General features: G+C 50.3%; 1 protein-coding gene across 1 annotated transcript; it reads left to right on the top strand.

Moving 5' to 3' along the window:
* The first annotated feature begins 480 nt into the window (after positions 1–480).
* On the top strand, positions 481–11,523 carry NMUR1 (neuromedin U receptor 1). The gene is made up of 3 exons (XM_027516209.1): positions 481–561; positions 3,096–3,981; positions 9,341–11,523. Exons 1-3 carry the CDS (start codon positions 559–561, stop codon positions 9,721–9,723), a joined length of 1,272 nt encoding a protein of 423 aa, XP_027372010.1. The 5' UTR covers positions 481–558; the 3' UTR covers positions 9,724–11,523.
* Positions 11,524–22,120: the final 10,597 nt, after the last annotated feature.

Below are 22,120 nucleotides of genomic sequence, written 5' to 3'. Positions count from 1 at the left end.
TTGAGGCTTGTTGATTTGGAGGGGCTGGTGGGATGTCCTTGGGGGTAAGTTTGAAAGGCAGGGCTGGAGAAGGTGGGATCTGGAAGGACACTGTAAGAAGGGTTATGCGAAGAGTCAGCATGCTGGAACACGGGGACAGAGATGTGAGACCCTGATCACTCCAGTGGCATCTCTCTGAGGCTCAGTTTGCTCATCTATAAAATGCGTTGCTGTGAGGGTTCCGGTGTTCCTGGAAGCGTCCCCCATCAAACACTTGGAAACACAATCGCTACGGTCTGTGGCGTCCGGTGGGACCCCCAGATAAGTGTGTCAGGGTTCAGCCGTTGAGGGGGGCTAAACTGGGCTGAGGGGACGCCACTGCCCCCTGTTGGCTGGGCCAGAGCGCCCCTGGCCCCCGACGGGCGGGGCGACCTGCGGGCTGCTAGCGGGCTGGCCGCCTCCAGACTGCCAGTCGGCCCGCTCTGGCGCCGCGTCCGTCAGTCGATCAGTGCGAGGACGCCCGGCCAGCGCTCGGCGCGTGGGCTCCTGGCCCCTGGGATCTCGCGGGGCGCAGGCGGCATGGTAGGTGCGCGGGATGTGGGCGCGGCGGGGAGGGCGCGCCCGCAGGGTCGCCCCAGAGCGGTAGGGATCGCAGGGCCAGTTGAGACGCGTTCCCCGCCACCCCGCTCTCCGGAGGACTCGCAGTCTCCTTGGGTATATCTGTCTTTTCGCCGGCCTTGCGCGCCGCGAGGCATGGGGGGCTCTGGTGCGGCGACCTTTCCCCGGGTTCGCAGGAGCCTCTCTCGAACCCGGGTCGGCGCCTGCGCGTTCTCAGCTCATCGCTGCGGTCTCGGCTTAGCTCTCGCAGCAACCCGGGTAGGGAGGCCGGGGGAGGCAGGGGCGGGAGGAACTTTTGAGGGGATGAAGATGCCCCTCCATCCCAAAATGCGGGGATTCGGTGTCAGAGAGGCAGGAAGGCTGGGGGAGGCTTCTGGGTGGAGACTTTGGTGAGAAGATACTCGGGGTGAAGAATACTTGGGATTTAGGGGAGAGAAGGACCTGAAAAAGAAAGTTGAACGGTGGGTACACAGGTACGTGGGCAAGGGAAGCCCCGAACCCGCATCTGAGGAGATGAAATGGAGCTGGAGCGAGGATCCAGGGAGAGGATCCAGAAACCAAGCCGGAAAATCGGCAGTTGCTCAGAAGGGAGGGGAGGTGGTGGTGGCCGGTTTGAGGAACAGGCTCAGGTGGGCAGCTCCCAGTCTTCGCAACAAGCCACAGGACCAGAGGAATCCCGTTCAGCCCCTGCCCCATGTCCCTTCGACTGTCCTTCATTTGCTGGGTGAGAAGTAAGGATCATGTCACTATGCATTGGAGTTGAGCACCTGAAATTTATCAGGCATGTTCCTGAGAACTTAATTCTCTCATTTACTCTTCCCAGAAACTAGCTAGGAGGTAGGCTGTATCTACTTACCCATTTTACAGATGAGGAGACTGAGGCACAGTGAGGGCCTGTCACAGAAGAGGATGGCGGACCTGGCATTTGATCCCCAGTCAGTCTGTTTAGCTTCACAGCCAGGGTCCTTAGCTACTCTATCTGCCTGCTATGTCACTTCAGTCGTGTCTGACTCTGTGAGACCATATGGATTGTAGCCTGCCAGGTTCCTCTGTCCAAGGGATTTCCCAGGCAAGAATACTGGACTGGGTTGACATTTTCTCCTCCAGGGGATCTTCCCAACCCAGGGATCGAACCTGAGTCTCTTATGTCTCCTGCAGTGGCAGGAGGGTTCTTTACCACTAGTGCCACGTGGGAAGCCCCACTCTCTCTGGTGGGCTGGCAAAGAGATGGGGAGCCAGAGGGAGGAGAGTGAACCTCAGAACTGGCAGCATCAAAGGTATCAAATACTTGGACTTCAAACGGTTAGGGAATAGAAAACAGAAGTAAGCACTAACTTTTGGATCAGCATTATAGTTTTGGGCCCTTTCACTCCCTTGCTTGATGCCCAGTGACCCAGTCCTCCCAGCAAGGTCATGTAATCAGGCCCTTTTGTGTGTCAGGCAGACAGTGTGCTAATACCTTTCATGGATTAAATTTCTGGATCCTTGTAATAAGGGAACAGCCACAGAGAGGTTACCATGCAAATGGTCCCACAGTTCGAAATTGGTGAGGCTAGATTTGAATCCAAGCAGGTGTTTCCAGAACCCTTCCTTGCTCATCAGGACCAACTGATACTGTGCACTGTGCCCATTTTACAGGTGCCCAAACTGAGTGTCTCTCCCAAAGTCCATGGCTTGGAAGAGTAGAGACTGAAAGGGACTGCCGATGGCATAGTGCGTGCTTGAGAGTTTCCATCACTAACCAAAGGTTTCAGTAGCTTGTGAAATTAAAAATTGAAGTTCCGGGGCTTCCCTGGTCGTCTAGAGGTTAAGAATCCGCTTGCCAATGCAAGGGACCCAGGTTTGACCCCTGGGCTGGGAGGTTCCCACATGGTGCAGAGCAACTAAGCCCATGCACCACAACTACTGAGCCTACCAGGCACAATTACTGAAGCCCACTCACGTAGAGCCTGTGCTCGGCAGCAAGAGAAGCCATTGCAATGAGAAGCCTGAGCCCCGCAACAAACAGTGGCCCCCGCTTCCTGAAACTAAGAGAAAGCCCATTGCACAGCAGTGAAGACCCAGCATGGCCAAAAGAAAATAAATAAATAAATCTTTAACAAATTGAAGTCCCACTTTTTAAAAAATCATTTTTAAGATGTATATTTTGGGGAGAATTCTTTAAAATTTTTTATTTATTTGGCTGCATTGGGTCTTAGTTGCAGCACTCAGGATTTTTGTTGCTGCGTACAGAATCTAGTCCCCTGAGCAGGAATCGAACCTGGGCCCCCTGCATTGGGAGCACAGAGTGTCAGCCATTGGATCATCAGGGAAGTCCCTAAGATGTACATTTTTAAGATGAAATTGTGATGGGTCTTACAATGGATGGCAGAGTTTTCCTTTCTCAGTGGCACAAAAAATAATGGCCCTCTTTGTGTCAACGGCACCTTTAGCTGGAATTAGGATAGAGCCAGGTTCCCTGAGTGACTTTCTGGGTGTCTCTCTCTTCCGTTTCACAGGTTCCTCTCTGTTTCAACTGCTCCATCCTCCCTGGAGACAGGTCCCTGGGTGCAAGGAGCCTGTTGTCCTGCAATGGCAGCAGGGCTCTGGGGCCCTTTGACCCCCAGGACTTGAACCTGACCGATGAAGAGCTCAGGCTCAAGTACCTGGGGCCCCAGCAGACGGAGCTGTTCGTGCCCATCTGTGTCACCTACCTGCTGATCTTCGCGGTGGGCGCGGTGGGCAACGCGCTGACCTGCACGGTCATCCTGCGCCACAGGGCCATGCGCACACCGACCAACTACTACCTCTTCAGCCTGGCCGTGTCAGACCTACTGGTGCTGCTCGTGGGCCTGCCCTTGGAGCTCTACGAGATGCAGAATAACTACCCATTCTTGCTGGGCGCAGGCGGCTGCTACTTCCGCACGCTGCTCTTTGAGACCGTCTGCCTGGCCTCGGTGCTCAACGTCACCGCCCTGAGCGTCGAGCGCTACGTGGCCGTGGTGCACCCGCTGCGGGCCAGGTCGGTGGTGACGCACGCCCACGTGCGCCGTGTACTCGCAGCCATCTGGGGCCTAGCCGTGCTCTGCTCTCTGCCCAACACCAGCCTGCATGGCATCCGGCAGCTAGATGTGCCCTGCCGGGGCCTGGTGCCCAGCTCCACTGTGTGCACCCTGGTGCGCCCGAAAGCCATCTACAACCTGGTGGTGCAGGCCACCGCGGTCCTCTTCTTCTGCCTGCCCATGGCCACCATCAGCGTGCTCTACCTGCTCATCGGCCTGCGACTGCGGCGTGAGAGACAGCTGATCCCCAGGCAGGAGGCCAAGGGCAGGGCCAGGACAAGCGACAGCTGCAGGCTGCGGGGGCTGCAGGATCGGGGTCGGACACAGGTGACCAAGATGCTGTGTAAGTGTTGCTGCTGGGAAGGGGGACTGAGCCAGGCGCTAGGCATGGAGCTGGGGGTTTCCGGGGCCTGGGGGAAGGGGTTGAATGTTTGGGTTTACGATGGGGGGATTAGCGTGAGGGGGAGTAACCCCACCCCCATCCCCGTGTGTGCATGCTTATGTGTGCATACTCTTTTAGATTAACTTGTGAGAAATTGACACGAAGGATAAATGTGAATGGTTCATAGCAGGATCGGCTGCATAATCTGTGGAGCCCAATGCAAAATGAAAATTCAGGGTTCCCTGTTAAAAAAATGATTAAGAACCTTAAGACAGCAAGAGTAGAGCTGCTGTCTTGACTGTTTTAAGGTCAGGGCTTGGTGCAAATGCACAGATATCACCATGAAGCTGGCTCATGGGACCAAAGGCAGACAGGGCAGAAGCTGGGCTCCAGGATGACAGAGCTGTTCATGGGCTCTGGACCCCCAGGTCTCTTATCTTTGCTCCCAAATATGTCTTGGTTCTGTCCTTCCCTGAGCAGCCTGGGGGCATGACCTCAGACACAGAGTTCTCCTTTCCTGCGGTACTAACTGTCCTCTTCCCTTAGTGGCAGTTGAAAATCCCAGGGAAGGATTCTCATTGGTGGGCTTAGGTCATGGCTTGCCACAGGGCCAGAGTGGCAGGATGCTGAGGTGAGCAGCCCTCATAGATCCACATGGTGGGATCAGGGGGAGCAAAATTCCCAAAAGAAGGGGATGGGGGTGCTGGAAAGGCAAGGTGATGAATTTCCTGCATGCCATGTCTGTGGCTCATTGGGGACCACACAAGTGACCATGATCTAAAAGAGGTTGTGGGACTTCCCTGTGGTCCAGTGGTTAGGACTCTGCACTCCCAATGCTGGGAGCACAAGTTTGACCCCTGGTCTGGGAACTAAGATCCTGCATGCCACACAGTACAGCCAAAAAAAAAAAATAGTGAGAGAAAAAAGAGTTCATTAGAGGCATGTTTGTGAGGGTCTATGTGATCAGGACAGTGGGGGCTGGGGCTGGCTAGGGCACACTCAGCTGGCTTGAGACTCTGGATCTTACTGTGGCCCTATGCATGCTAAGTCGCTTCAGTCGTGTCCAACTCTGTGTGACCCTATGGACTGTCGCCTTTCAGGCTCCTCTGTTCATGGGATTCTCCAGGCAAGAGTACTGGAGTGGGTTGCCATGCCCTCTTCCAGGACCTGACAGCTTCTACACACTCCTATAACACAGGACTCCTAAACAAATAGTTAATACCATCCCCCTAAGTTGTGGGTGTCAATTGATCTAACAGTTGTGTAATAATCTGATGGCCCTAGGCCTAACACTTTCTCATATACAGTGGTCCTGGGGAAAACAGGCAAACTGATGCTAACCCAGTCGTTGATTCTCTCCCCACCCTGCCCTGTTCCACAGGGTCTGAATCAGGTAGGTGGGGTGGGCCAGGACAGGATGGGGCTGGTGAGACCTTGGTCAAAGCGAAGGGATTTTATCCAGCGAACTGGGGACTGCCCTGCTTCCACAGAGGGACTCACTCCTCTCACCCCCAAGAACAGTGTCCCAGATCCCACAGTCACTTGTGCCGCCTCCTAAGGTGGACCCAACCTGGAGCTGTGTGCTCACCCCTGCACTAGAGACCACCTGCCCCTGCTGCCTCCTACTTCCCTGCCCACTAGGGCCGAGTCTCTGCCTCTGGGGTGGCTCTTACCCTGGGAAAGTGGGGTGTTTCCTTAAGGCCACCTTGCTTGCTGGCTTGGGGCTCTGGTTTTCTTCTCTCTCCTATCTTCACTTTCTGAGGACCTACTACGCACCAGGCCATGTGCTGGGGATGTTGTAAGCCATGTTCTGACTGAAATCCCAGATTATGAGGAAGGCCACAGAGGGCCGTAAGAGGGGGAGACACTGCGGGGGAAGGATCGTGAGCTGGAGAAGCAAACACGGGGAACAAGGGACAGAAATCAAGGCAGATCTGATGGCAGAGACCCAAGGAAGGTCAGGGTTAAGAGCAGGGCTGGAGGGACGCTCTGGAGAAAGAGTGAAGTCTTGGCTGCCAGTCCTGCCTTTTTTCTGGGGGTGGGATGGGACCTTTCAAAGAAAGGGGAGTTCGTGAAGGAAGGATACTGAGCTGAGCCCAGGAGAGCTGGGGGCTGGGGCTTTGAAGGCTTCTAGGGCCAAGGCAGGCAAGTGGGTGTGTGTGTGTGTGTGTGTCTGTGTATGTGGGCCGGTGTTCATCTCCCTTCCCCTCCAGTGAGAGAGTGTGTGTGTGTGTGTGTGTGTATGGGGTATGGGGGCCGATGTTCAGTGTGTGTGTGTGTGTGTGTGTGTGTGTATGGGTGCCAGTGTTCATCGTGTGTGTGTGTGTATGGGGGCCGGTGTTCATCGTGTGTGTGTGTGTGTGTGTATGTATGGGTGCCAGTGTTCATCGTGTGTGTGTGTGTGTGTGTGTGTGTATGTATGGGGGCCAGTGTTCGTCGTGTGTGTGTGGGGGGCTGGTGTTCATCGTGTGTGTGTGTGTGTGTGTGTGTATGGGGTATGGGGGCCGATGTTCAGTGTGTGTGTGTGTGTGTGTATGTATGGGTGCCAGTGTTCATCGTGTGTGTGTGTGTGTGTGTGTGTGTGTATGGGGGCCGGTGTTCATCGTGTGTGTGTGTGTGTATGTATGGGGGCCAGTGTTCGTCGTGTGTGTGTGTGGGGGGGCCAGTGTTCATCGTGTGTGTGTGTATGGGGGCCAGTGTTCATCATGTGTGTGTGTCTGTGTGTATGTATGGGGGCCAGTGTTCGTCGTGTGTGTGTGGGGGGCTGGTGTTCATCGTGTGTGTATGTGTATGTGTGTGTGTGTGTGTGTGTGTATGGGGTATGGGGGCCGATGTTCAGTGTGTGTGTGTGTGTGTGTGTGTGTGTGTGTATGTATGGGTGCCAGTGTTCATCGTGTGTATGTGTGTGTGTGTGTGTGTGTGTGTGTGTATGGGGGCCGGTGTTCATCGTGTGTGTGTGTGTGTGTGTGTGTGTGTGCATGTATGGGGGCCAGTGTTCGTCATGTGTGTGTGTGTGTGGGCCAGTGTTCATTGTGTGTGTGTCTGTGTGTATGTATGGGGGCCAGTGTTCGTCATGTGTGTGTGGGGGACTGGTGTTCATCGTGTGTGTGTGTGTGTGTGTGTGTGTGTTTGGGGGCCGGTGTTCATCGTGTGTGTATGTGTGTGTGTATGTATGGGTGCCAGTGTTCATCGTATGTGTGTGTGTGTATGGGGGCCGGTGTTCATCGTGTGTGTGTGTGTGTGTGTGTGTATGGGTGCCAGTGTTCATCGTGTGTGTGTGTGTGTGTGTGGGCCAGTGTTCATCGTGTGTGTGTGTATGGGGGCCAGTGTTCATCATGTGTGTGTGTGTGTGTGTGTGTATGGGGGCCGGTGTTCATCGTGTGTGTGTGTGTGTGTGTGTGTGTATGTATGGGGGCCAGTGTTCGTCGTGTGTGTGTGTGTGTGGGCCAGTGTTCATTGTGTGTGTGTGTATGGGGGCTAGTGTTCATCATGTGTGTGTGTCTGTGTGTATGTATGGGGGCCAGTGTTCGTCGTGTGTGTGTGGGGGGCTGGTGTTCATCGTGTGGGTGTGGGTGTGTGTGTGTATGGGGTATGGGGGCCAATGTTCAGTGTGTGTGTGTGTGTGTGTGTGTATGTATGGGGGCCAGTGTTCGTCGTGTGTGTGTGGGGGGCTGGTGTTCATCGTGTGTGTGTGTGTGTGTGTGTGTGTGTGTGTGTGTATGGGGGCCGGTGTTCATCGTGTGTGTATGTGTGTGTGTGTGTGTATGGGGTATGGGGGCCGATGTTCAGTGTGTGTGTGTGTGTGTGTGTGTGTGTGTGTGTATGTATGGGTGCCAGTGTTCATCGTGTGTGTGTGTGTGTGTGTGTGTGTATGGGGGCCAGTGTTCATCGTGTGTGTGTGTGTGTGTGTATGGGGGCCAGTTTTCATCGTGTGTGTGTGTGTGTGTGTGTGTGTATGGGGGCCGGTGTTCATCGTGTGTGTGTGTGTGTGTGTGTGTGTGTATGTATGGGTGCCAGTGTTCATCGTGTGTGTGTGTGTGTGTGTGTATGGGGGCCGGTGTTCATCGTGTGTGTGTGTGTGTGTATGGGGGCCAGTGTTCATCGTGTGTGTGTGTGTGTGTGTGTGTGTGTATGGGGGCCGGTGTTCATCGTGTGTGTGTGTGTGCGTGTGTGTGTGTATGTATGGGTGCCAGTGTTCATCGTGTGTGTGTGTGTGTGTGTGTATGGGGGCCGGTGTTCATCGTGTGTGTGTGTGTGTGTATGGGGGCCAGTGTTCATCGTGTGTGTGTGTGTGTGTGTGTGTGTGTATGGGGGCCGGTGTTCATCGTGTGTGTGTGTGTGCGTGTGTGTGTGTATGTATGGGTGCCAGTGTTCATCGTGTGTGTGTGTGTGTGTGTGTGTATGTATGGGTGCCAGTGTTCGTCGTGTGTGTGTGTGTGGGGGGGGCCAGTGTTCATCGTGTGTGTGTGTGTGTGTGTGTGTGTGTGTGTATGTATGGGGGCCAGTGTTCATCGTGTGTGTGTGTGTGTGTATGGGGGCCGGTGTTCATCGTGTGTGTGTGTGTGTGTGTGTGTGTGTATGTATGGGGGCCAGTGTTCATCGTGTGTGTGTGTGTGTGTGTATGGGGGCCGGTGTTCGTCGTGTGTGTGTGTGTGTGTGTGTGTATGTATGTATGGGGGCCAGTGTTCATCGTGTGTATGTGTATGGGGGCCAGTGTTCATCATGTGTGTGTGTCTGTGTGTATGTATAGGGGCCAGTGTTCGTCGTGTGTGTGTGGGGGGCTGGTGTTCATCGTGTGTGTGTGTGTGTGTGTGTGTGTGTATGGGGGCCGGTGTTCATCGTGTGTGTGTGTGTGTGTGTATGGGGGCCAGTGTTCTTCGTGTGTGTGTTGGGGGGGCTGGTGTTCATTGTGTGTGTGTGTGTGTGTGTATGGGGGCCGGTGTTCATCTCCCTTTCCCTCCATGACCTCCCCGTCTACTGTCCTCTGACCACAGGCCCCATTCTCCTGCTTCTCCCTGCTTATGCATCAGCAGGCATGGCCCCCGAGTGTCACCAGAGGGGTCCTTAGCCACACTGTGTCACACACTCAGTTCCAGTTCCACGGCGAGAGAACCGGCCCAGGCCAGGCTTGGCTCGGGTGTCCACGGCTGGTCCAGGGCACCGCCCACTGGTCAGTCAGTGGCAGTGGCATGAGAGTAGCCTCTCCTAAAGGCGCACGGCCAGGGCAGACAGACTTCCAGAAGCTTCCAGCTGGACTGTGGGCATGGGTGGCCTGTGGGAGAGGCACGGAGGTGAGAACAGGCGCCCTCTCTGCCCGCAGTTGTACTGGTCGTGGTGTTCGGGATCTGCTGGGCCCCATTCCACATCGACCGCCTCATGTGGAGCTTCGTGTCCCGCTGGACCGAGGGCCTGCTCCTGGCCTTCCAGTACGTGCACGTCATCTCCGGAGTCTTCTTCTACCTCAGCTCGGCCGCCAACCCCGTGCTCTACAGCCTCATGTCCACCCGCTTCCGGGACGCCTTCCGGGAGGCCATGTGCCCGGGGACCCAGTGCCGTGGCCACAGAGCCCACCACAGCTCCTACAGCCTCAGCAGGGTGACCGTGGGCAGCATCCTGGGTGACACGGGCTCCCCGGGCAGCCAGGCCCAGCCTCTGGCCGAGAACAGTAGCCCAGGGGGCCAGCAAGGGACGCACCCCTCCTGAGAGGAGCCTCATGCCGCTTCACCCCAAGGGGCCAGAAGGTCACACCCAGCTTTGGGGGGCCACACCTGCCTCTTCTGCAGGCTATCCTCTGTCCCCCTACCCCCACTTCAACCTAGTAACTCTGACTAGCACCTGACTACTGCCCCCACACATGTATTGGAAGGATTATAAGGTTGCTGTCTGCTCTCCAGGCCCCCAGGCCTCCTGGTACAGCCCTGCCCTGGTAGGAACATCATGTCTGGTTAACTGGGCACGGCAAGACTCCATCTGGGGGTTCCCCCACCCACCCCCAGTTTCTGAAGTGTTTCCGGGGCGGCCCTCCCTTTCCATCTCTTGCTGAGCTTCCGGTTCTGGTCCACTCTGCCCCCTCTAGCTCTTGGTGCACCTGGGAACCTGTGACCTTCCTCTGACCCAACCGCTCCCCGGCCCCCAGTTGACTTATTCTGCTCTGGGATTTCCACCTGGTGGAGCCACTAGGTGGCAGGTGTGCCTGGGATCCAGGGGACCTGCTTCCAATTTCAGCTGTGCTGCCACCTCCTGTGCAGCCCCCACTCTCCCTGCTGTCCCCCACCCCCGCCCGGCATCAAGCAAATTGCCTCTCCTTACTTGCCTGGGTCCCTTATTTGCAAAACAAGAGGCCTTGACACTCTGGAGCATCGCACTTCGGCACTTCAGCTGGTTTTCTGTGTGGGTGCAGAAGTCACTGCTGGTAACAAATACCCTCAGATTAACAAGGCGGAAATTACCCTTCACAACCTCATTACCTTCAACCCTTACTCCTGCCCTGACCCCTACAAGCTCCCCACCCCACCTCCTCCAGAGCCACCCAAAGAACGTTCTTTGATTGTCCTAGAGAAGGTGAGACTTGGCACCGACTGAGGAACCACATGTGTGAGCAGAGGCCCCTGCCTGCCTCCATTCTCACCTCCTCACATGCTGGCTTGGGGGCCTGAGATGAGCGGAGCGTTGGGCCTGACTGGCCAGAGAATCTCTGGGGACAAGAGACATGGGCCACCCAAGGACAAAGGGTGCCCCGTGAGGACTGCCTGGGGCTCAGTGAAGTGAGAAGAGGGTGCATGTGTGCTCAGTCGTTTCTGACTCTGAGACCCCACAGACTGTAGCCCACCAGGCTCTTCTGTTCATGGGATTCTCCAGGCAAGAATACTGGAGTGGGTTGCCACGCCCTCCTCCAGGGGATCTTTCTGACCCAGGGATCGAACCGGTGTCTCCTGCATCTCCTGCACTGCAGGCAAATTCTTTCCTGCCCAGCCACTAAGAAAGCCCTGAGGTAAGAAGAGAGATGGAGTAAGTCCTGAAATGAAGCTCCATCCTGAGTCCCCATGGATAGCTGGGTGCTCAGCCAGGACTCAGTTCATGGCCAGAACTTGTCCTGCTACAGCGCCTGGCCCGTTCTCCTCCTGAGGGGAAAGTGCGGCAGAAGGAACCGTGGCCTCCCTGGCGAGGGGCTGTAGGGCCCCTGGGTGCTACGGGACTCTCCCTGCAGACTCTCCCCAGCTCAGGCCCCCGGCCCCCTGACTGCAAAGTGGAGGAGATTGTACAAAATGTTCTGGGTTTTTTGAAATTCAATTGTAAAAACAATACTCATTTTAGAAAATTGGAAATTACAAATGAGTGAAAACGAAAGCAATTTAAAGTAATTGCTAGGGGATGGGTGGAGGGGGAAATAGTTGTTTAATGGGTACAGGGTTTCAGTTTGAAAGTTCTGGAGATTGGTTGCAAACCAATGTGAATATACTTGAATAATATTGAATTATACACTTAAATGGTTAAGATGGTAAATTGTATATGTATTTTATTACAGTTTTTTTTTTAAAGGAAGAATTAAGCCTAAAGGAAAAGAAAAAAAGAAAGTCACCTGTAGCTTTACTCTCCAGAGGTAACCACCATATATTAGACAGGATGGGCAAATTTGAGAAGGGAGCTTGTGTAAAGAGGCTGTGCAGAGCCATGAGGACCCAATGTCGTCTCTGAAATGAGCTCCCTGGAGGCCTTGGGGTGGCGTCGGGGGAGGCGGAGCCTGCCGTTGTTCCCACAGACTAACTGGACTCCCTGGAGCCTCTCTTAAGTGATAGTCAGAGCTGACGTGCTCCTGAGGCTTTGGTCAGCATTTGTGAAGGGCCAACTATGGGCAGAGAAGCCCTGGGCAGATGGGGGAACATAGGGGAGGTAAGTTATCAAAAGACCTGGGCTCTTAGTGTAAATTCGATGTATGTCTCTTGAGTGTCTCCATAGCACATCAATGGGTAGGTCCCATTTCCATTTGTCATGAGTTACCATGGAAAGTGGAAACAGCAGTTCCGGGCTCAGCCCTTGAGAAACGAGTGGAGGTAGAAAGGCCAGCCAGCAAGATCCCAGTCTCTCCTGGATGCAGCATCTTCTGCAGCTTGCTCTGCTCTTCTGCACGGTCAGGGTGGTAGGGAAGGTGGGGTGTGAGGCAGCATTGCCAAGTGCCCAGTGCTACTCCCAGGATAGGAGTGCTGGCTCCTCTGGGGCTCAAGTCACCTCATGTCCTGGCTACAGTCATACACATCCCTCCTCCTCCATGTTCAAGAGGCTGGGCCCTCTCTGCTTCCTGTCTCCTCCTTTCCTGCCGTGATCCTGGGTGATGCTGAAACCCACGTGGACAGCCCTCTGCGACCCTGGCGTCTCCTCCTGGTCTTTCCTACAGCTTTGGACACTCTTCTCCACCCCAACCTTTTGGTCCTGTGGTCACCTCCTCACTCCTAGGACCTCCAGGAGCGTTTCCATTTCTGGAAGTGGGAGCTCTTGACCATGATTGCCTCCTTCCAGCTCTTTTGCTCTATAAGTCATAGTTATTCTTTAAACATGTCTAACCTTCCCGGTTCTCAGCTGCTCTTCTTTCTCCCAGTCCATCAGTTGCCTCTGCTCTTCACTTCCTTTCCGAGGGTCCTAGATCCCACGGTTCATCATACACAGCCCTCTCTGAAAGTATTTCTGAAGGCCAAGGCAATCACCGTTTCCTTCTCAGAAAAAAAGTTTTATTTTCTTTGGGAACTCACCAAGATGGGTGTCATCAACAAAGCTGCATTTGCCCACCCTTCCTTTTGTTAAAGTATCTGCTCAGGAAATATAAAGTATGCAGCACTTCGCATCCACTGTTCTGTAGACAGATGGCATTTCCAAATGAGTCCTGCTGTCCGGGAGCCCATCTCATTTCATACACTTCTCAGTGTCTCCTTCTTCCTCATTCTTGTCTTCTAACAGATCCACCAGGCGTTCTTTTTCCCAAGTCTTCCCTGTAGAGAGGAGCTGCCTTCTTGGAGGGCTCCCTAGTATTTGCATTATCAACTAATTTGAGGGGAATCCCTCAGTGTGTGACTTGGTGGGAGACCAAGCCCAGGCTCCTACTATGAATACAGAAACTGAAAGTGTTCTGGACACGGCATCACTGACATCACTGTGACCCATGACTTACACTCAGACAGCCGGAGGGTCCCACGTTGGCAGCAAGTGATGCTAAGACCCACGACCCAGGGCAGCAGTGCTAACAGCAGCATCCCATCCAGGCTGCCCCTGGGGCTCCAGTTGCCCAGCCTGCCTTGGCTTCTGCCCATTTGCTCTGCCAGGTTTTCCAAGAGCTGTTGTTATGAGCTCCCAAGAGCCTTTCAATAAATTCCTTTTCTGCTTAAGTTGGTCAGAGTTGTTTGCCATTGTTTGTAAACCAAGAACCTTAGCAGATCCATCCACCCCTGCTGTGAAGGGTACAGACTCTGTTTGTTCTACTAGTGGTTGTCTTTACATATTCTTAAGATAAGCAGATATCATCGTTAATTGTTCTAAAACCCCAAACTGCAGTCTGTAATACTTAATCATTCTCCTTCTCACTCTATTTTTAAAACACTTTTTTTTAAGAGGCAAAAACGATGAGGACAGGCTTAAGGAATTTGATCCTAGAAACACCTTTACATTTTCTAAGCACTGTAGTATGCTTCTTCTGACAAAGCAATAGGGTTTAGGTGGTGAGCAAGGACTCTGGTCAGGCTGCCTGGGTTTGAATCCTGACTCAAAAGTCAGACGGGACTTCCGTGGTTGGTGATCCAGTGGCTAAGACTCTTTGCTCCCCAGGCAGGGGCCTGGGTTCAATCCCTGGTCAGGAAATAAGGTTCCACATGCCACAACTAAAGATCCTGCATGCCACAATCGAAGATTCCATGTACCTCAACTAAGACCCAGTGCAGTCTAATTAATTAATTTTAAAAAGTCAATCTGGCATTAGGCCAAAGTCAGTCTGGATTGGAAGATACATTTCAAAGAAACGGTGTGCAACCTGCCTGCACACATATGAGACTCAGAGGCCAGCATTGACTGCTGTATCCTTCCGGTGTCCAGGCCTGTAAGTCTACGAGGTTTAGTTTGAGGATGGTGGTTACTCCATGTCCCCTTGTGTGGCCTCTTTAAGTGCAACAGCTCAGCTTCACCTTCTTTCAAGCTTCTGCACAGGCAGAGGGGGATAGTTGGGGGGCTGCTCAGGAAGAGAGGCCACAGCCCAACTGGGGGACAGTGGGGATTCAGGGAAGGCTGTACCTGGCTGCCTAAGAGTTCCCTGACTCCGGAGAGGTGGTTACAAGCTAGGACTAGACTGGAGGCCAGGAAGCTGCTGCCAAATTTTCTGGAACATCTACAAGAGCACCTGGGATCTTCATTTTTTTTATATTTTTGGTTTTTATGGCCATGCCTTGTAGCATGTGGGATCAGTTCCCCAACCAGGAATCAAACTTGCATCCCCTGCACTGGAAGCTCCGAGTCAGGGAAGTCCCTACCTGGGATCTTTTAATCTAACATTCAAGTACCTTCATCAGCTCTAAGCAACGTGGGCCTCATTCATTCAGCTAAGTACTGAGTACCATGTGCCAGGCACTGCCTAAAGCTGAGGACAGGGGGTGGGCCTACAGGCACTGGAATACAAGGGTTCTGACAGCTGGAACTCTGGGGGCACAGAAGACAGGCACCTGCCCCAGTGGAGGGAGGGCTTCCAGGAGGAGGCAAAGCTGCTCAACTCTCAAAAGTCGTGGGAGAAGGGGGCTGACTGGCCCCTGAACTGTGACCAGGAAACAGTGGAGCATCTATAGTGACAGTTCCACCAGAACAGAATTCATAGGAGGAGGAGGGGGGGACCCTAAATTAAACAGGGGGAGGAATGGACACTGGACAGGCAAAAACAATAGCAAAGCTGACTGCAGTCCAAGTTCTTTGCTCTCATTCTCTGGACTCTCCCTGGCTGCTCTTCCTGGAATTTGGACTTGAAACATTCCCTCCAGTCTGTTTCCTTGTCTGTCTGGCCTTCAGGCACAGGCAGGATTATTTTTGTTCCCATTTTATTAAATTTGGGGAAAAAATGAATTACACAAATAATTACTTCTATTCCCCACACCTAAATTAATCACTATTAACATTTTGCAATTTGATCTCTGTCATTTTCCGGACATATACTCTCCCTCATCAATGAATAATATTGGGTTGGCCAAAAAGTTCCTTGGGGTTTTTCCATAGGATTTTACGGAAAAACCTAAGGAACATTTTGGCCAACCCAAAAGATTGTTTTCAGTCATTTGCTTTATAAGAGAACTACCTAGAACCATCTGGTAGAAGCTCCATGGTTATGATGGATGCATGAAGCTGACACTGCCCAAACTGTCTAAACAGTGTTACCATCACTAGAAGTGGTCACTTCAGTTCAGTTCAGTTCAGTCGCTCAGTCGTGTCCGACTCTTTGCGACCCCATGAATTGCAGCACACCAGGCCTCCCTGTCCATCACCAACTCCTGGAGTTCACTCAAAGTCACGTCCATTGATTCAGTGATGCCATCCAGCCATCTCATTCTCTCTCATTCCCTTCTCCTCCTGCCCCCAATCCCTCCCAGCATCAGGGTCTTTTCCAGTGAGTCAGCTCTTCGCATCAGGTGGCCAAAGTATTGGAGTTTCAGTTTCAACATCAGTCCTTCCAATGAATATTCAGGACTGATCTCCTTTAGGATGGACTGGTTGGACCTCCTTGCAGTCCGAGGGACTCTCAAGAGTCTTCTTCAACACCACAGTTCAAAAGTTATCAATTCTTTGGAGCTCAGCTTTTTTTATAGTCCAACTCTCACATCCAAACATGACCACTGGGAAAACCATAGCCTTGACTAGATGGACCTTTCTTGACAACGTAATGTCTCTGCTTTTTAATATGCTGTCTAGGTTGGTCATAACTTTCCTTCCAAGGAGTAAGCATCTTTTAATTTCATGGCTGCAATTACCATCTGCAGGAGCCCAGAAAAATTAAGTCAGCCACTGTTTCCCCATCTATTTGCCATAAAGTGATGGGACCGGATGCCATGATTTTCATTTTCTGAATGCTGAGCTTTAAGCCAACTTTTTCACTCTCCTCTTTCACTTTCATCAAGAGGCTCTTTAGTTCTTCTTCACTTTCTGCCATAAGGGTGGTGTCATCTGCATATCTGAGGTTATTGATATTTCTCCTGGCAATCTTGATTCCAGCTTGTATTTCTTCCAGCCCAGCGTTTCCCATGATGTACTCTGCATAGAAGTTAAATAAGCAGGGTGACAATATACAGCCTTGACGTACTCCTTTTCCTGTTTGGAACCAGTCTGTTGTTCCATTTCCAGTTCTAACTGTTGCTTCCTGACCTGCATATAGGTTTCTCAAGAGGCAGGTCAGGTGGTCTGGTATTCCCATCTCTTTCAGAATTTTCCATGGTTTATTGTGATCCACGGAGAAGGCAATGGCACCCCACTCCAGTACTGTTGCCCGGAAAATCCCATGGATGGAGGAGCCTGGTAGGCTGCAGTCCATGGGGTCGCTAAGAGTCAGACACGACTGAGAGACTTCACTTTCACTTTCCACTTTCATGCATTGGAGAAGGAAATGGCAACCCACTCCAGTGTTCTTGCCTGGAGAATCCCATGGACGGAAAAGCCTGGTAGGCTGCAGTCTATGGGGTCGCACAGAGTCGGACACGACTGAAGCGACTTAGCAGCAGTAGCAGCAGCATTGTGATCCACACAGTCAAAGGCTTTGCCATAGTCAATAAAGCAGAAATAGATGTTTTTCTGGAACTCTCTTGCTTTTTTGATGATCCAGCGGATGTTGGCAATTTGATCTCTGGTTCCTCTGCCTTTTCTAAAACCAGCTTGAACATGTGGAAGTTCACGGTTCATATATTGCTGAAGCCTGGCTTGGAGAATTTTGAGCATTACTTTACTAGCGTGTGAGATGAGTGCAATTGTGCGGTAGTAGAGCATTCTTTGGCATTGCCTTTCTTTGGGGCTGGAATGAAAACTGACCTTTTCCAGTCCTGTGGCCACTGCTGAGTTTTCCAAATGTGCTGGCATATTGAGTGCAGCACTTTCACAGCATCATCTTTCAGGATTTGAAATAGCTCAACTGGAATTCCATCACCTCCACTAGCTTTGTTCGTAGTGATGCTTTCTAAGGCCCACTTGACTTCACATTCCAGGATGTCTGGCTCTAGGTGAGTGATCACACCATCATGATTATCTTGATCATGAAGATCTTTTTTGTATAGTTCTTCTGTGTATTCTTGCCACCTCTTCTTAATATCTTCTGCTTCTGTTAGGTCCATACCATTTCTGTCCTTTATCGAGCCCATCTTTGCATGAAATGTTCCCTTGGTATCTCTCATTTTTTGAAGAGATCTCTAGTCTTTCCCATTCTGTTGTTTTCCTCTGTTTCTTTGCACTGATTGCTGAAGATGGCTTTCTTATCTCTTCTTGCTATTCTTTGGAACTCTGCATTCAGATGCTTTTATCTTTCCTTTTCTCCTTTGCTTTTCGCTTCTCTTTTCACAGCTCTTTGTAAGGCCTCCCCAGACAGCCATTTTGCTTTTTTGCATTTCTTTTCCATGGGGATGGTCTTGATCCCTGTCTCCTGTACAATGTCACGAACCTCAGTCCATAGTTCATCAGGCACTCTATCTATCAGATCTAGGCCCTTAAATCTATTTCTCACTTCCACTGTATAATCATAAGGGATTTGATTTAGGTCATACCTGAATGGTCTAGTGGTTTTCCCTACTTTCTTCAATTTAAGTCTGAATTTGGCAATAAGGAGTTCCTGATCTGAGCCACAGTCAGCTCCCAGTCTTGTTTCACTTAACCAGATGTTAAGTGCCTCCTGCTGCTGCTACTGCTGCTAAGTCACTTCAGTCATGTCCGACTCTGTGAGACCCCTAGAGGGATGAAAAAGAAGTACACCAACCCTAAGTCTTGCAAAAAAACCCCCAAAACAACCAACTCCTCCCCCTTACCCCACAGAAGCTGAAACGAAGCCTGCAGATCTAACTGGCAGTTTACAAGATTGCTGAGGATTGTGGAGTCTGCTCAAGACACCTCAACGATGCAGGCCAAATCCAGTATAAGGACAAATTCTGTAAGAATTTGAAGAAGCCTTGGTTTCTTCAACAAATAAATAGTATTTAAAAGGGAGTTTCTGGGACTTCCCTGGTGGTACAGTGGATAGGAATCTGCCTGCCAATGCAGGAAAGCATGGGTTTGATCCCTGGTCCAGAAGGATTGCACATACCATGGAGCAACTAGGCCTGGGCACCACAACTGCTTAAGCCCACACGCCCAGAGCACGTGCGCAACAGGAGAAACCACCTCAAGGAGAAGCCCGTGCACTGCAACCAAGAGTAGCCCCCACTTGTAGCAACAAAGACTCAAAGATAAAATCAAAGGGGGTTTCTGTTAGAGGAAGAAAAGACGTATCAACCAAATGTAATGCGTGGAAATGTTTGAATCCTAATTCAAACATGCTAAGGGTAGAAAGGCACTTCTGAGACAAAAAACTAAACACAGACTAGATATTGCTCTTGTTGTTTAGTTGCTTAGTCATGTCCAACTCTTTGTGACCCCAGACTGCAGCACCCAGGCTCCTCTGTCCATGGGATTTCCCAGGCAAGAATACTGGAGTAATCCTGACAGCATGTAGCAGTATTTAATAAAGTGTTTATAGGCAAAATAATAGGATGCCTGGAATTCATATTAAAATACTCAAGCAAAAAAAATTTTAAAAGGAGAGGAAAAAAGTGGGGCAAGGAGTAGCTGAAAAAAGAGTGGCAAAAATATTGAAGTGGTTGAGGTGATGGGTAAAAGGGGATGCAGTATATATTCTACTTAATAATGTATGTTTGAAAATGTCCATAAGATTTTGTTTGAAAAATGTATTTGGCTGTGCCTGGTCTTAGTTGCAGCATATGGACTCTTTGTGGCATGTAGGATCTCGTTCCCTGATCAGGAATCAAACCTAGGCCATCTGCATTGGGAGGACGGAGTCTTAGTTCCTGGACCACCAGGGAATTCCCCATAATAAATTTTAAACTTGCAATAAAGACTCACTTTGTGTTTTCCTCAGTGTGATCCCTTATCTCTAGGTGAGAAAAGTGGAATTCCTAAATTTAAGGAGAATTTTCACCTCAACAAGAAATTGCCAAATTTTTCTCCAGGTGTTTGTAATGAAGGGATTCAGGATATTATACCCCAAAATAAGCCCCTTGGCAGGCTGGATATTTTAAGCCAACTGGAAAAACAGCAGTGCAGAAAGGACTCCCTGACCTTCCCCTGAAGCAGGTCATAAAACCCTCACATGAGAGGTGCCCTCCCTCTGCCCAGAGGGAAGGAGTATGTTTTCTCCAAGACTGAGGAACACCAAGAGGAATCTGAACACAGAGGCCTTGCTGTTTCCGCTAGTGACACACTTATACTCCTTTCCATCCTATCACATTTTGTCACACCCTCCACTCTTCATCAAACGTAGCAAAACACTCAGGTCTAAGCAATTCTTCAGGTCATTTCCTTATGAAGGCTCCTGGTCACATCAAACTTAAATAAATCTATATTCTTTTATCTTGTTAATCTGCCTTTTGTTACAGGGTCCTAGCTAAAAATTTTGATAGGTAGATATTTTTCCTCCTCTTACAGTAACAACTTGCCTTCTCACCAGTTTTCCCACAATCCTTAAACACTTGTTGATATTTTAATTTCTGTTAATTTGATGGATAAAATGGTATCGTATAATTGTTTTAAATGATGTTTTCCTGGTGGTTGTACCTCTTCATTCTTTTTATACTACCTACATTTCTCCTGAAAGCTACGTTTCATATCCTTTGCCCATTATTTCCTTGCCTTTTTCTTATAGTTTTTCATCTGTTGTTGTTTAGTTGCTCAGTTGTATCCAACTCTTTGTGACCCCATGGACTGTAACCTGCCAGGATCCTTTGTCCATGGGATTTCCCAAGCAGAAATACTGAAGCGGTTTGCCATTTCCTTCTCCAGGGGATCTTCCTGACCCAGGAATCAAACCAGTATCTCTTGCTTGGCAGGCAGATTCTTTACCACTGAGCCACCTGGGAAGCTCATAGTTTTGTCATATTCTGATACTCAATTTTTATTATGTTACAAGTATTGCTTCCCAATTTGTTCCTCATATTTAAAATTTTTTATGCAAGCTATCTTGCATCCAAAGTTTTAAACTGTAACGTGACCAAATCCGTCATAATTTTTTTGCCGTCATAATTTAGCTGTCTTGAGTGACACCCACATCCCAAGTTTTTATGCAGATGACACCACCCTTATGGCAGAAAGTGAAGAGGAACTAAAAAGCCTCTTGATGAAAGTGAAAGAGGAGAGTGAAAAAGCTGGCTTAAAACTCAACATTCAGAAAACTAAGATCATGGCAGCCAGTCCCAGCACTTCATGGCAAATAGATGGGGAAACAAAGGAAATAGTGAGAGACTTTTTGTTTTTTTTGGCTCCAAAATCACTGCAGATGGTAACTGCAGCCATGAAATTAAAAGACACTTGCTCCTTGGAAGAAAAGCTGTGACCAACCTAGACAGCATATTGAAAGCAGAGACATTACTTTATCAACAAAGGTCCATATAGTCAAAGCTATGGTTTTTCCAGTAGTCATGTATGGGTGTGAGAGTTGGATCACAAAGAAAGCTGAGAGCCGAAGAATTGATGCTTTTGAACTGTGGTGTTGGAGAAGACTCTTGAGAGTCCCTTGGACTGCAAGGAGATCCAATCAGTCCATCCTAAAGGAAATCAGTCCTGAATATTCATTGGAAGGACTGATGTTGAAGCTGAAACTCCAATACTTTGGCCACCTGATGCAAAGAATTGACTCCTTGGAAAAGACCCTGATGCTGGGAAAGATTGAAGGCAGGAGAAGGGGATAACAGAGGATGAGATGGCTGGATGGATGGCATTACCGACTCGATGGACATGAATCTGAGTAAGCTCGGGGAGTTGGTGACGGACAGGGAAGCTTGCTGTGCTACAGTCCATGGGGTCACATAGAGTTGGACAAGACTGAGCAACTGATCTGAACTGATCATGAATTTTAATAAGAATGCTTAATTTTTTGCCACCAAATGTTTATCTTACATTTTCACACATACAGTTTATCTAAAATAATATGGTATTTTCTTCCTTTAGTCAGTTTGACCTTGACTTACTTGAAACATCTTGCATTTCAGAGATAAATACTATTGGTCAACATTCTTTTACTATCTTCAGTCAAGTTGTTGTTGTTGTTTAGTCACCAAGTACCAAATCTAAAATATGTAGGCAAGTCTTTCTTCAGTTCAGTTCAGTCGCTCAGTTGTGTCCAACTCTTTGTGACCCCATGAATTGCAGCACAGGCCTCCCTGTCTATCACCAACTCCGGAGTTCACTCAAAGTCACGTCCATTGATTCAGTGATGCCATCCAGCCATCTCATCCTCTGTCGTCCCCTTCTCCTCCCCAATCCCTCCCAGCATCAGAGTCTTTTCAATGAGTCAACTCTTCGCATGAGGTGGCCAAAGTACTGGAATTTCAGCTTTAGCATCATTCCTTCCAAAGAACATCCAGGACTGATCTTCTTTAGGATGGACTGGTTGGATCTCCTTGCAGTCCAAGGGACTCTCAAGAGTCTTCTCCAACACCACAGTTCAAAAGCATCAGTTCTTCGGCGCTCAGCTTTCTTCACAGTCCAACTCTCACATCCATACATGACTACTGGAAAAACCATAGCCTTGACTAGACGGACCTTTGTTGGCAAAGTAATGTCTCTGCTTTTGAATATGCTATCTAGGTTGGTCATAACTTTCCTTCCAAGGAGTAAGCGTCTTTTAATCTCATGGCTGCAATCACCATCTGCAGTGATTTTGGAGCCCAAAAAAATAAAGTCTGACAGTTTCCCCATCTATTTCCCATGAAATGATGGGACCGGATGCCATGATCTTAGTTTTCTGAATGTTGAGCTTTCTTTTTCCCCTAATTTGGGACTTTCTGAAGCTAGGACAAGGGCAGGGTCCCTTATCCAGGGCCATGCCTTCTCACTCCCCAAA

Source organism: Bos indicus x Bos taurus, chromosome 2 (assembly GCF_003369695.1).
Source record: "Bos indicus x Bos taurus breed Angus x Brahman F1 hybrid chromosome 2, Bos_hybrid_MaternalHap_v2.0, whole genome shotgun sequence".
Lineage (NCBI taxonomy): Eukaryota > Metazoa > Chordata > Mammalia > Artiodactyla > Bovidae > Bos > Bos indicus x Bos taurus.
Note: the sequence above shows the minus strand (reverse complement) of the source record. Positions and strands in the feature narration are given on the sequence as shown.

Coding starts and splice junctions, on each gene's coding strand:
- NMUR1 (XM_027516209.1), top strand. Junction 3,982..9,340: donor ACAGGTGACCAAGATGCTGT/GTAAGTGTTGCT, acceptor CTCTGCCCGCAG/TTGTACTGGTCGTGGTGTTC.